The 13,644-nt window shown below is 34.6% G+C and overlaps 1 protein-coding gene across 1 annotated transcript in view; it reads right to left on the reverse strand.

The window, feature by feature from the left end:
• Nucleotides 1-5,390: 5,390 nt before the first annotated feature.
• LOC100328999 (ryanodine receptor) overlaps nucleotides 5,391-13,644 on the reverse strand; it is a 145,568-nt gene continuing 137,314 nt past the window's right edge. Inside the window, exons 125-133 of the mRNA XM_085494156.1 lie at nucleotides 13,391-13,451; nucleotides 13,064-13,210; nucleotides 10,755-10,886; nucleotides 9,673-9,721; nucleotides 8,846-8,953; nucleotides 7,657-7,721; nucleotides 7,387-7,487; nucleotides 7,041-7,092; nucleotides 5,391-6,417 (exon numbers count right to left, since the gene is read on the reverse strand). Coding sequence (XP_085350282.1) covers nucleotides 6,328-6,417; nucleotides 7,041-7,092; nucleotides 7,387-7,487; nucleotides 7,657-7,721; nucleotides 8,846-8,953; nucleotides 9,673-9,721; nucleotides 10,755-10,886; nucleotides 13,064-13,210; nucleotides 13,391-13,451 — 805 coding nt within the window. The 3' untranslated portion in view covers nucleotides 5,391-6,327. The remainder of the gene's footprint in view (nucleotides 6,418-7,040; nucleotides 7,093-7,386; nucleotides 7,488-7,656; nucleotides 7,722-8,845; nucleotides 8,954-9,672; nucleotides 9,722-10,754; nucleotides 10,887-13,063; nucleotides 13,211-13,390; nucleotides 13,452-13,644) is intronic.

Consider the following 13,644-nt stretch of genomic DNA (forward strand, 5'->3'; position numbering starts at 1 on the left):
GCATTTATTTATGTACATGTATTACGAAAGTCACTTGCACTCTGTTTCATATGACCTCTGTTTCATATGACCTCTGTTATGAAATTTCATGAATTTCACTGACTTTCACAAAATTAAAGCGGTTTACAGATTTTCTTGCCAAACAATATTATTTGTCAAATGAAAAACTAAACAACACAAAATAACCTACAAATAAATTTCTTCAAAGTGTGTTCCATAACAATACACATTACATTACACATTACACACTACACATTACATTACACAATACACATTACATTGGGCTTGTGAATTATCAAATGATGCCAATAACTTGGAACAGGTGTGTAATCAGTTCTATCGTTTTGTTTTAGGTGTTAATAAAGTGACTTAACCATAGGCATCAGGGGTGAATTAGGCAAAACTCCTTTTAGATTGAAGGCCTCAGTTTCACAAATTATATACTGGTATTGACTGGGCACTTTGTCTGGTAACATATCCGTAAGGCTGCTTTAAATGAAACTCTAAAATTGCAGTCAACATGGATTAAGCATGTAGATAACATATTAAGGGAACATAATAGCAAAATTGAAGTAAAATTTAGTGTAACAGTAATCGTCAAAAGTAATTAAATTAAAACTGACAAACAATTGCATGTTGTCTTGGAAAAATCAATTAACAAAAGCAAATAGTAAGGATGATAAAAGGAATAAATTAAGGACTTACTGTTTTGTGTTTGAAAATTATCTCAAAAATAACCTTCAAAAAATGTTAAGTAAATTTAGTGATCACAATCTAGAGATTGAACTAGGGAGAAGGAACAAACCAAAAGTTTTGTTAGATGACAGAACATATAAAAGCTGTAATATAAATACTCTTGGTGATGAGAAGCATTTTATCCTTAAATGCCCTTCCTTTAAAAGTGAAAGGAAAAGACTTTGAAGATCTCAAGTCTAATTTACCGAATGATATTTTTCTTGAGGTAATGAAAAATGCAAAAGCCCTTTTACTATACCTTAAACATACTACCCCGGTATCTATAAATCAATCTACAAGTTGCGAGAATATTGAAGTTATTATTTTGATATTTCTTTTAGTCTTTATTTTTTCAGTTTAACTGTTTGTTTTTATTAAATTTGTTTATTTATGTATTGTTATTCTCTTTACTTTACTAAATCCTCTGATGATTTAGTTATTATTATTACTGTAGTTGGACCACCTAATTTTTGCTTAAGTTTATATTTTCCTCTAGCAAGTCAACCGTATGATCACTAGGCAGGAAATAGCTGTGTTGGTGTTTCTATCTATTACTGGAAAGATATAAACCACCTACACCTTTGAATCTTTGTGTTTCCATGTTTCACATACCTGTTTATTAGACCCATAGACATCTTTATTTCTACGATGGAGTTACTAATGGCTGGACAATTGCAAATGTACTTATTTAAGAAACACCAAATGTTTCCCTAAATGCAGTATGTACAAAATAATAAAATCAGAAATAAATACAATGTCATACATAATCTTTGAATATGCCTCAGTGACAACGTTGAAAACACGCCCCTTATAAAAATAACAAATGTAACGGTATTAAAAAACTACATTATAGGTACATGTATTGTGAATAAATTAGTAAATGTGTATGATAGACAGACTTGTATTGTACTAGTACTAGTCTTGTTCAGTTGAATCTGTTGTGATGTAGAGTTGGGAAAAGTACTCAAGTTGGCTTCTGATGAAACAAATTAAACAGGCTGGTTCACTAATTCAGCCAAATATGAACATAATTATTTGTTCAGATAGCTGATGTGAAATAATCTACATCTTTGCTTGTTTTGTTATTTTTATGTTCAAATTTTTGTTGTACCGGGTATATGGCTTCTTTTTGACTCAATAATAAGCCATCAAACTAACTTGTTTGTTTTTCGACAGTCAACAAATAATTCTAGTTACTGATATAAAACAAGTGTCCCAAGATTTCACTCTAGATGCCGTCAATGCTAGTAAGATTTTGATAAATTTACAAATAATTCTTGAGTGTACTTGGAATGTGTGGATTTCAGACTAAATTCACTTGTGAAATTAAGCATATATCAAGAATGTATACAACAAATTCACCAAAATTAGAAAAAATATATTGTCTTGAAATAAATAAATAAACCTCAAAAGATAGATGTTGTGAAGTAAAATGAGATCAGGGAAGGTACACAAAATGTTTTTCTGAATGAAGATGTATGTGCACATGTTAAACATAAAAGGCTGACATCATCCAAAGAATACTGGTCAAAACTACAATTCATAAATTGAATAGCAAAGTAATTACATTTGTACTATAATAAACTGTACGACCATCCTGTAGGATAGTTTTCAGCTGGTGTGTACGGTTTTACCAGTACGAGACTAACTGATCCATGACCCTGCTGTGGTTCATAATGTGATTGATGCATGACAAATTTTAAATACGCCACTGGCACGCCTCCAAATGTGTCGGTAAAACCGTACACACCGATCAGTATTCGTTAATATCGGTAAAGTAAATGTAAGACGTTGGTGAAATTTCAAGGAGTAACTAATATTCCCTGAACTGGTATGTTTTATAAATTAAAGGGCAGTATATATGGATCTCATACAAACAAAGATGGCGACTTTGACTGTTGGGCAGATCAACCAGTATAAACTCAGACGTTACCAAGATTCAATTAAATATTATTTTTTGGTGATTGGAAGGTATCAAAGGAGTCAAGGGAAGAAAGAACGCATTGGATTGTGGGGAAATCAATGTTTATCAACGCAAATGTCGCACATACACAGCGCAACGACCACTGCCCTTTAAATTAAAGTTGGCTTTTCTTTCATCTGTTTTTTCCAGCTTCAAAAATGTGGAGGGAAATTGTGGGAGCCTTCTTCCCTTTTGTTCACTAGCTAGCTATATAGTAAATTGTGTTAGAAAAACTCGGTGATAATTTGTTTTAAATCCCATAGAAACCTTGGAGCCAACAGTACCTTCAGAAGTTCTGAACTGGTTGTGATTCATAGCTCCATGTCCGGTCGTATTTTATTTACCTATTGCCGACAAGGATGACCAGACAAGAAAAACGCCTCCAAGAACAAAATAAAGGCAGGGTCAATCGTCGTCGCAAGCTGGAGCTGTTGTGCCTCACGTACGGGTTACTGTCGTCTGCTGCTGTTTTATTTAGCGCCAAACGATTCAGAAATAAAGTAAATCTACTGACCCTGGCCACTTCTTGATATCGGCCTTACAAGTAAACTCGTAGAGCGGTATCACGAGATTTTCTAGATCAACGTGTTCTCGCTACTAAAACTCTACTGTATTACTCGTGCCAATATGTGAATATGTGGTTGCCATGTTATGAGTACAGTCCTGTAGGTTGGCTTTCTTCCGCTGATCATTCGGTCCCCAACCAACAACGTTTATTAAATCGGGGACCGAATGATCAGCGAAAGAAGGCCAACCTACAGGACTGTACTCAGGACTACGTTAGCTGTGCCATTTACACAGCAGACTATGCAAGGTGGACAGCATGGATCTAGCGAGCCAGGTAAGTTTTCATTATGTATAGATAGATCTGACGACGGCGACTTTGATGCAACCACATATAAATATAACGCATGAAATACGGTGTCTGGGTTGTTTCGAACGTAACTCTGGGGAAGAGATGGTTCAGTGGTGGCCATTGCGGAGTGGAGTGGCTTTGCAAATTATTTGTTTCCTTCACAGTTGACAAGTAGATTTTTATTTCAATATGCGGTTGCTGTAAATTCCCATTTGCTTTCATTGATGTGTGCGTAATTTGTCTTCAGGGATGCTGATTATATTTGCTTATGCAGGAGATATATATATGTATATCATTGTGTAAAATGTTAAATTGTCAACGAGATTAAGGGAACTTATTTCACCTCTGCATGCACATCTCTGTCCATCCACCTGTCTGCACAGGCCTGAATTTTAGATATGTCTGGACCAATCACATTCACACTTACATCTCGAGAATGGCTGAATGGCGACCATTTTAGTGCTAATATCAAGTATTTCTCTCATTGGTTGAGGATGGAGATGATCTCATTCATAAGTACACTGAACATAATGAGATTCTGATGCAAGTCTTTGTTTTCAGGTCAGAACAACCAATTTTTTTTATAAACAAATACTGTTCTAGAGCCCTCCATCTAGCCTTGGCCGACCATGTTAGCATCATGTCACACATGCAATTATTTCAATATTAAATTCAAATGACAATAAATATCAAAATCAAGCACCATTCAGGCACCAGATCCATTAGCACAGACATCACGACAGCACATTGTAATTTACCCATATTAATCTAGTGATACTAAAATCTGTGTGCACAACACTTGCTATTTTAAGTCCACTAACCTTTGATAGTGGATGGTTTTTGTTCAGCATTTACTGGGAATGTGCTCATTCTTCCTAGTTCCTATTAAACAGTACCGTACTTGTTAACTAGTTTTGTTGTTTTCAACAATGCCCGTTTACTGGGAAAGTACTTTTTCTTGTTTCAAAACAGTACCCGTTTACTGTAAAATCTGTATTAGAAGCCGCGGCTTCTATTAAAATTGTACAATGCAACAGAGGGGATGCGGCTTCTATTAGAGCATCTACACATATGAGAAATGGTGAATTTTAGATTCTCAATTATTCAAAAAGAATGGGTGCGACTTCTATTAGGGATGCGGCTTCTAATACAGATTTTACGGTACTAGTTTCTTTACTCTCAACAATATCAATTTACTAGGAGTGTTTTTTCAAAAATAGGTTGTTTTCATATGACTCAATGTATAATGTTCCCCTTCTATTTAAAAACGGTAGCATTACTAAGTGAGCTAAGTAGGTGGTTGAAAGCAACATGCACATGTAGTTGATATGTACATGAATCAGGTGCAATTTCTACAGGTCATTGGCACATTGTCCTTCTATACAAAATGAATTACGTAACACAACCACACTGACAACACACACCCCCAATAGGGCTGCAAACTTGAAACATGCAGTATTACTATGTACTATGGCAATTCTGACGCTTCTTAGTTAACCAAAGTTTACTAAAACCTCAACCCTAAAACAGGCCATTAACTATAAGGTTAGCAACTTGAAAGTGTACAATTTTTGTAATAATAATCAGTCATTAAGGGAATTCAGGTTCTGCATATCACCCTTGGAAACCTCAGTGAGTTTGCCCACAGAAGGTATACTCATACATTCTCCCCTAATTTTATTGCACCAGACCGTGTCTAGAGGAGCTGATAAAAACGAATTGTTTATTAGAACAATTGTTTTGGGGTTATATGATGCATCAAAGTTTTCAATAGTTTATAATATGATAAACATTCACTTATTTACACATACATACAACCAAATAAACAACCACTGATTAACAGCAAATGTGTGATTTATTCAATAATTAAATTTGTCAGTTTGAAAAAAAAAAATCAACTGCCAGAGTTAATTGTTTAATAATAAATGGTAAGCCAATGAATGACCATAGAAAAAGTAAATTGCAAATGGCTCGGAAGAGTTTTTTCTGTTGTGTAATTTGACTTCTATCCAGAGCTAATGCCAGTTAGCTATGTTTTTACATTCAAAAAAAACACCAAAACCTAACTGAAATATTGCATCTAAGGTAAACACATACCAAAAAAAAAAAACACTATCTAGAAAACTTTATACAGGAAGTCCAATTCTGAAAGCACTTCACACAGCCTCTATATATATTAACAATAAATAATTGCCATGGAGAGAATTTAAGCAAATGGGAATTGCACTTCATGATTTTTTTTTTTATCTCATTCTTTCAATTTACACTCTAAAAATTTGAGCTTCAGCACCTTGAATCAATAAAAATGACGAGGGAAAAATTTATTAGTAAAGTAGTTTTTTTCTTCTCTTATTCTATAATATTAACTTACATATGATAAGTGACATGAATTACTTACTTGTAATGTCATAATTTGGCAAATTCAGTTTTACCGTAATTAGATTTTTTTAAAAATTGACATGTTTGTTTGCTACCTAAAACCCAGTTACTGGTTTAGGTTGGTATAATTTTGGTAAAAGCCTTTAATCAGGCACACATTTGCATAGTTTGGCATATTTTGTTTCTCATGGTTATATTTAGCGTATTATTTGTGAATAAAGACTTTATAAAAAAAATATTGCAAACATCTTTTTAAAATGAATAATTTTGATCTTAAGGCCATGCAAGATGATTGAATATTTGAAAAAAAACCAAAAAAACACAGTTTTTTTTTCTCTTTCTATTACAATGGTTAATTATGTTATTTGTTGTCTTCTGCACGTTGTGGGCAGAGTTATTCTTCTTCATATTGCTTTCTAAAGCAGTTTCCAATCGGGAAGAATTCCCAGCATCTTTCCTGGTATAGCTGCCACACATATGACTCCTAAAAACAGAAATAACAGTGTTTAGATATTTTTAACATGATGTCTGACTGCTATCTATTTGACAATTATCAAGACCTTTTGCAATTATACATGTAAGCAAGTTCTGTTGGCATCACCAAAACTACCAAAACACATGATGAAACTGTAACATGACTGTGGCAATAGTACGAACACACTGAGGCCAGACATACTTGTGTCTAATCTTGGCCGGTTGTAATATTGATGGATGCAAGATACACACTAATTTAAATCATGACCAGACAATGCAATATTGTCATACTCTAAAAGTCAACCCTACTACAACAGAGGAGAGAATGGTGTGTCAATTACATGTACACTGCCTGGGATTTGGAGACACGGTTAATACTCAATAATGTCTGTGTTTTGTTATTACTGTCATGGTCCTTTTTCATTGGCAGTGTTTTCAAATTAACTTCACATACTTTTAATACAAAGTTGACAACAATACACACACACCCTTGACAAGCGCAATCCTGTAGTCAGCATATCCAAGAAACAGTCACACTATTCTGTCCTCTAGTATTATCATCCATGATTATTTATATCATTTAATTTTTTCTTTGTTTTTGCATTTTCTATTTATATCAAGAGACACACTCACCTGTCCTGTATATTCAGTTTCTGGTTTATTAATCAAGTGCATCAGGAAAAACCTGAGAAAATAAATGAAATTCATGTCACTGATGTCAAGGCACATTACGATACTGGTTCCAAAACTGACCAGATTTTATAACCACATTTACCTTTTTAATTATTTACAAAACTGTCACAGTGTCAATTTGACCATGTTTGATACAGGAAGGTTTTCAATGTGTAAGACTGTACGATTTGTGCACACTAGAGGAAGCATGTCCAAATAAGCTTAAAAACAAAGCAGTGGAGTTTTACTACGGCTAAGGCAATTGTAGTTTACATATTACTGTAATATACAGACAGTGGATACTTACATGTAATTGGCAAAGTCATGTTCTTTCATAACATGTTTTTCAAACCCATGTGGTTCTCGATCAAAGTACTCTTTACCAATACCACAAATAAAGCACTTGCTCTGAAAATGGTAGAGAGTAGAGTAGTAAATAATTTGTATGACAAGCCAATAATATTACTCACTGGTCAATTCTAGAAGATTCTTGTCTAAATACTCAGGTAAAATTTCCCCACCCTCAAAGTTTCACAATTTTTCTTGACATGAAATGTCATCAGTTTACAGTTCTTACCTCCATATCCTCTTTCACTTGCTCAATTTGATCTCTCAATTCACCAAATGCATCAATAATCAAACCTAAAATATCAAGAATAATATGAAATGATGTCTTCAGGCTTCAAGTACAAAACAAGAGAATATGGGCTGTACCCACCAGAAAACATCTATCATAGTTTTAAAATCATATATTGTTTTTATCCTGAAGCATGTTGTGTGAGGGCTCCCTTCAATTACATTAGGTGTGTGATGACTCATGGTTTATGCCAAACCTCTTTGTTATGAAATAAATATATAAACTTAACCCACAGTGAAGGTGGGTAGTATAACTGTGTTAAACTCTGTCTCAATTAATAGAGCTGTTTTCAATCAAGGTAGTCATACAGTAAAAAAAAGTAATAGTTCATTTTTCATGTAACTATAGCAATATAGAAAGCTGAAATATAGGAGAATAAGGAGATATACTTTTTGTGTTAATATTTGCTAAAGAAAACAAAATCTTCTGTGAACCTCTGAAAATTATTTTTATTAGAGATTGGCTGTTTCTTGTTGTTTTTATCTGTTTTATAAGATAATAATTATTGAATTAATTTATTTGTATGTGCCTTTTAGTTCTGGAGATACAGTCTATCAAACTTTTCACTCAATTTCATGTACGTGATCTTGAGACCATAACTCGGGGAGAATCATGGGCTCACTAAAAAGTCTGTGAGATGGCAGTGAATAGATTTGGTAATTTGTATATCTTTAGATTTTTAATACTAGTAGTCACAATAGTTAAATAATTGTTTGCGTGAAAATTCAATAAAAAGTTTCTTAATATTTTGTGGTGAATAAAGAGCTAATGTATTATCAAATGTATTCCATAGAAATAAAATGTTACAAATATACAAGTATTTGATCTATGAGGTCTGTTATTCCAATAATAAGTAATTGCATTACATAGTCCCAGTGAATTCTCAAGTTTAAGAAAAATATAAAGTTTGAAACAGTCGGAGCATATGTTACCTATTTGTGAAGTGGGAATATGATTGGACCAGGCATATCTGAGATACAGAGTTGCACGCATGGACACACACATAAGTCCATGTGTCCAAACAGAATCCCAGAATGCTAACTAGATGTATTTTTCTCATTTTCCACCAAAAACATCAATGTAAAGTGAAAACCTGTCTAAAACTTGCTAGAGAGATATTCCGACTTACCCTGGATGATAGCCAATAAGATAACAATCACAAAGAAGAAGAAGGTTATATCAAATATAATACGATAGAATTCATAGGGATCTCCATCAGGTGCTTCAATCTCGTCAGCTGAAAAACAGAGAGCACATTATTATCATTACAATCTACAATCATCAGATGACATGAAAAAGAAACTTGCAAACAAGGATCAACAGCTTATTTTAACTATTGCTCAGCAATCTGCCTTCTGCTACAGTGCCTTTATAAACCTATCTGGAAATAGACCAAATTCCTTGTAAACAGTGCGCATCACTGGTAAATAACAACTCACACATTTTAGATGATAGTCATGCATATTATTATATAACACACAACTTTGAACAGGAAGCGTTTTATGATGAATATTAAACCTACCATATTCTAGTTATCCAAAACATTGTTTTTAATAATTTCACTATTAATATTAGATCATGAATTGTATTTGCCGTGCAAGTTTCTGGATCAACTGTTATACACTTTGAGATAACTAGCATTGTATGCAAGATCAAGCAATTCACCCCTCATACAACTACTGTTATCAGACTGGCCTACAGAGAGACTGTGCTTCGATCAGCCTATACCCCCTTAGTTTAGCTCCTAAAAGTTAGAATTTCAACAAATTGACCCTTTGAGACGTGAAACCTGCAGTATATCTTCAGTTATGAGAATGAAAAAAACACGTAAAAGAAGGATCTTACCAATTCCCCCTCCAGCTCTCAAACCACTATGTAAGTGATATATAAAACACTGCAATACAAACAAATGGGGGTTTAGTAGGGCATTAGCAATCTATAGCTACCGATACATACCTATCCCACCACCAGCTCGTAAACCAGTATGTAAATGGAAGACAAAACACTGTAATGAAGAGAAATAATAAGGAACAAAACAAAATGAAGATGAAGATCCACGAGACAGCATGCATTTACAAATGATCATACAATGCAATGACACTAATAGGGAAACTGACATGCATTAACACTCAAATCTCATAAACATTAAAAATTCACAGTCACCACACTGATTGCATGTTCAGCACATGTAAACTGCCTGTTTGCTAACAAGAAATTTGAACACACGCTACACAAAGACTGTGGTCTACACATTCAAACCATGCATCATATTCTACACAGACCAAATTTCATTTTTAACATGCAGGCTAACAGCAAGAAGGTAGAGAGAGGTGTATGTATTTGTTGTGTAATGAAAATGAGCCACTCATGCTTCAAACTAAAATATAATCACTTTATATATAACCCACATATTTCTTGCTACATTATTAAACTCATGAGTTCACAATGCAGGCCATGATGTCACTCTTGCCACAACATTAAACTCAACTGAGCTTACAAAGCAGTCCATGTCAGTGAATCACAATGTAATATATAAGATGCACATTCCGTGTTGTATCACCAATAGATGGAAGATCTAAGACTAAATCTAGCATTGTCACCAGCAATATGCACACATTCAAGTTTATTTTTACCATCACATTGTACACTATAGTCAATTCATCTAAAACACAGCCAAAGGGCATGCTAGAATTGAAAATTATTTCTATGTGCGCTACATACTGCACAATTGTTATATAACATTTCTAATTTTAAATCTGATATAATTACTTCACTAAACTGATAAATAAATGATGATTTGGTGTCTTGGTGTATGTTAAATTTATTTTAATTTTAATGTCAAAGACATGTCAGTTGCACAACTGATATCCGTCAACTGCCATACTAGCCTTAAACTAAAAATATAAATTTATTGACAACCAAAACATTTAATGACTTATTTTAAATTAAGTGGTTTGTTTTGATCAAAGCTAAATTACACAGATGGCAATTGTTTTTGGAAGAAGAATATTTTCATGGTTTTCAAGCCTAAAACTTACAGTCAGCATATTGTGACACTTGAATTCTACTTCATCGTCTTCTCCTTTCAGATAAAACTTGCGGAAGAAATTGAAAGCAATGACAGTGTATAACCAGATCACTATGCAAGTCATCATCACCGTCAAAATCAACTAATAAGAAAAGACAACAACATAGAACATCAATTATGGAAGTATTATAAAAAGGAAAATGTATTTGTATATTATCTGATCAAACTTGACAATCTATTCCAAATATCTGGTTGAGGTGTGTGTTTAATTTTAATAGTACAAAATCAAAGATTATTCTACTTTGTGTTTTGTTACGTTGAAGGGGTGTGATGTAAGATTGGTAGGGGTGTGCCATGAACATAATATCCACTTCTATAACTAGTTGAAATAAGCACCCCTGACATCCTCAACCTCTGTTTTGGTTGTTTACCTGTTTACCATTGTGTGTTACTGACTGCTTACCTGTTTACCATTGTGTGTTACTGACTGCTTACCTGTTTACCATTGTGTGTTACTGACTGCTTACCTGTTTACCAATGTGTGTTACTGACTGCTTACCTGTTTACCAATGTGTGTTACTGACTGCTTACCTGTTTACCAATGTGTGTTACTGACTGCTTACCTGTTTACCAATGTGTGTTACTGACTGCTTACCTGTTTACCATTGTGTGTTACTGACTGCTTACCTGTTTACCATTGTGTGTTACTGACTGCTTACCTGTTTACCAATGTGTGTTACTGACTGCTTACCTGTTTACCATTGTGTGTTACTGACTGCTTACCTGTTTACCATTGTGTGTTACTGACTGCTTACCTGTTTACCAATGTGTGTTACTGACTGCTTACCTGTTTACCATTGTGTGTTACTGACTGCTTACCTGTTTACCATTGTGTGTTACTGACTGCTTACCTGTTTACCAATGTGTGTTACTGACTGCTTACCTGTTTACCATTGTGTGTTACTGACTGCTTACCTGTTTACCATTGTGTGTTACTGACTGCTTACCTGTTTACCAATGTGTGTTACTGACTGCTTACCTGTTTACCATTGTGTGTTACTGACTGCTTACCTGTTTACCATTGTGTGTTACTGACTGCTTACCTGTTTACCATTGTGTGTTACTGACTGCTTACCTGTTTACCAATGTGTGTTACTGACTGCTTACCTGTTTACCATTGTGTGTTACTGACTGCTTACCTGTTTACCATTGTGTGTTACTGACTGCTTACCTGTTTACCAATGTGTGTTACTGACTGCTTACCTGTTTACCAATGTGTGTTACTGACTGCTTACCTGTTTACCATTGTGTGTTACTGACTGCTTACCTGTTTACCATTGTGTGTTACTGACTGCTTACCTGTTTACCATTGTGTGTTACTGACTGCTTACCTGTTTACCAATGTGTGTTACTGACTGCTTACCTGTTTACCAATGTGTGTTACTGACTGCTTACCTGTTTACCAATGTGTGTTACTGACTGCTTACCTGTTTACCAATGTGTGTTACTGACTGCTTACCTGTTTACCATTGTGTGTTACTGACTGCTTACCTGTTTACCAATGTGTGTTACTGACTGCTTACCTGTTTACCATTGTGTGTTACTGACTGCTTACCTGTTTACCATTGTGTGTTACTGACTGCTTACCTGTTTACCATTGTGTGTTACTGACTGCTTACCTGTTTACCAATGTGTGTTACTGACTGCTTACCTGTTTACCAATGTGTGTTACTGACTGCTTACCTGTTTACCAATGTGTGTTACTGACTGCTTACCTGTTTACCATTGTGTGTTACTGACTGCTTACCTGTTTACCAATGTGTGTTACTGACTGCTTACCTGTTTACCATTGTGTGTTACTGACTGCTTACCTGTTTACCAATGTGTGTTACTGACTGCTTACCTGTTTACCAATGTGTGTTACTGACTGCTTACCTGTTTACCAATGTGTGTTACTGACTGCTTACCTGTTTACTATTGTGTGTTACTGACTGCTTACCTGTTTACCATTGTGTGTTACTGACTGCTTACCTGTTTACCAATGTGTGTTACTGACTGCTTACCTGTTTACCATTGTGTGTTACTGACTGCTTACCTGTTTACCATTGTGTGTTACTGACTGCTTACCTGTTTACCAATGTGTGTTACTGACTGCTTACCTGTTTACCATTGTGTGTTACTGACTGCTTACCTGTTTACCATTGTGTGTTACTGACTGCTTACCTGTTTACCATTGTGTGTTACTGACTGCTTACCTGTTTACCATTGTGTGTTACTGACTGCTTACCTGTTTACCAATGTGTGTTACTGACTGCTTACCTGTTTACCATTGTGTGTTACTGACTGCAAGACTGTTCTTAATGTCTTGAATCCCATAGCTACATCCAGTAAGTGAGCAGCAAAGAAAAATGGATTAACATGACCCAGGATGGAGAACGTCAAGTACAACGCAATATACAGGAAAGACTGCAAAAGAAAATTAAAGTGATATTATGCATTGTAACAATTTTGATATTCACTACAATGGATACATGTCCTAAACTTTACATGACCACCTTGCAAACAAACATAATCCCTGGCCTCCCACAATGCAGTGAAATATTACAATTTGGATTGTAAAAAAATATAATATAATTTCTAACTCACATTATCAGTACAGATGACACCACATTTCCAAAGATTATATTTCCAATCAACAGATCTCAAGCTGAAAAAGAAGTAAATAAAACCAATGCATAGTCAGCAGTCTAAAATCTTTTGATTAAACGTTAAATTTGATTAAATTTGAGCTTTAATGAATTGCCTATAGCGCCATATTGGAGGAGTATAATGAACTGTCTGTGACACCATATTGGATGAGAAGTGGATTGTATGGAAGTTACAATTGTTCAGTGACATAT

This window comes from Saccoglossus kowalevskii, chromosome 2, assembly GCF_978046115.1.
Source record: "Saccoglossus kowalevskii chromosome 2, keSacKowa6.1, whole genome shotgun sequence".
In the NCBI taxonomy this organism is placed as follows: Eukaryota; Metazoa; Hemichordata; class Enteropneusta; family Harrimaniidae; genus Saccoglossus; species Saccoglossus kowalevskii.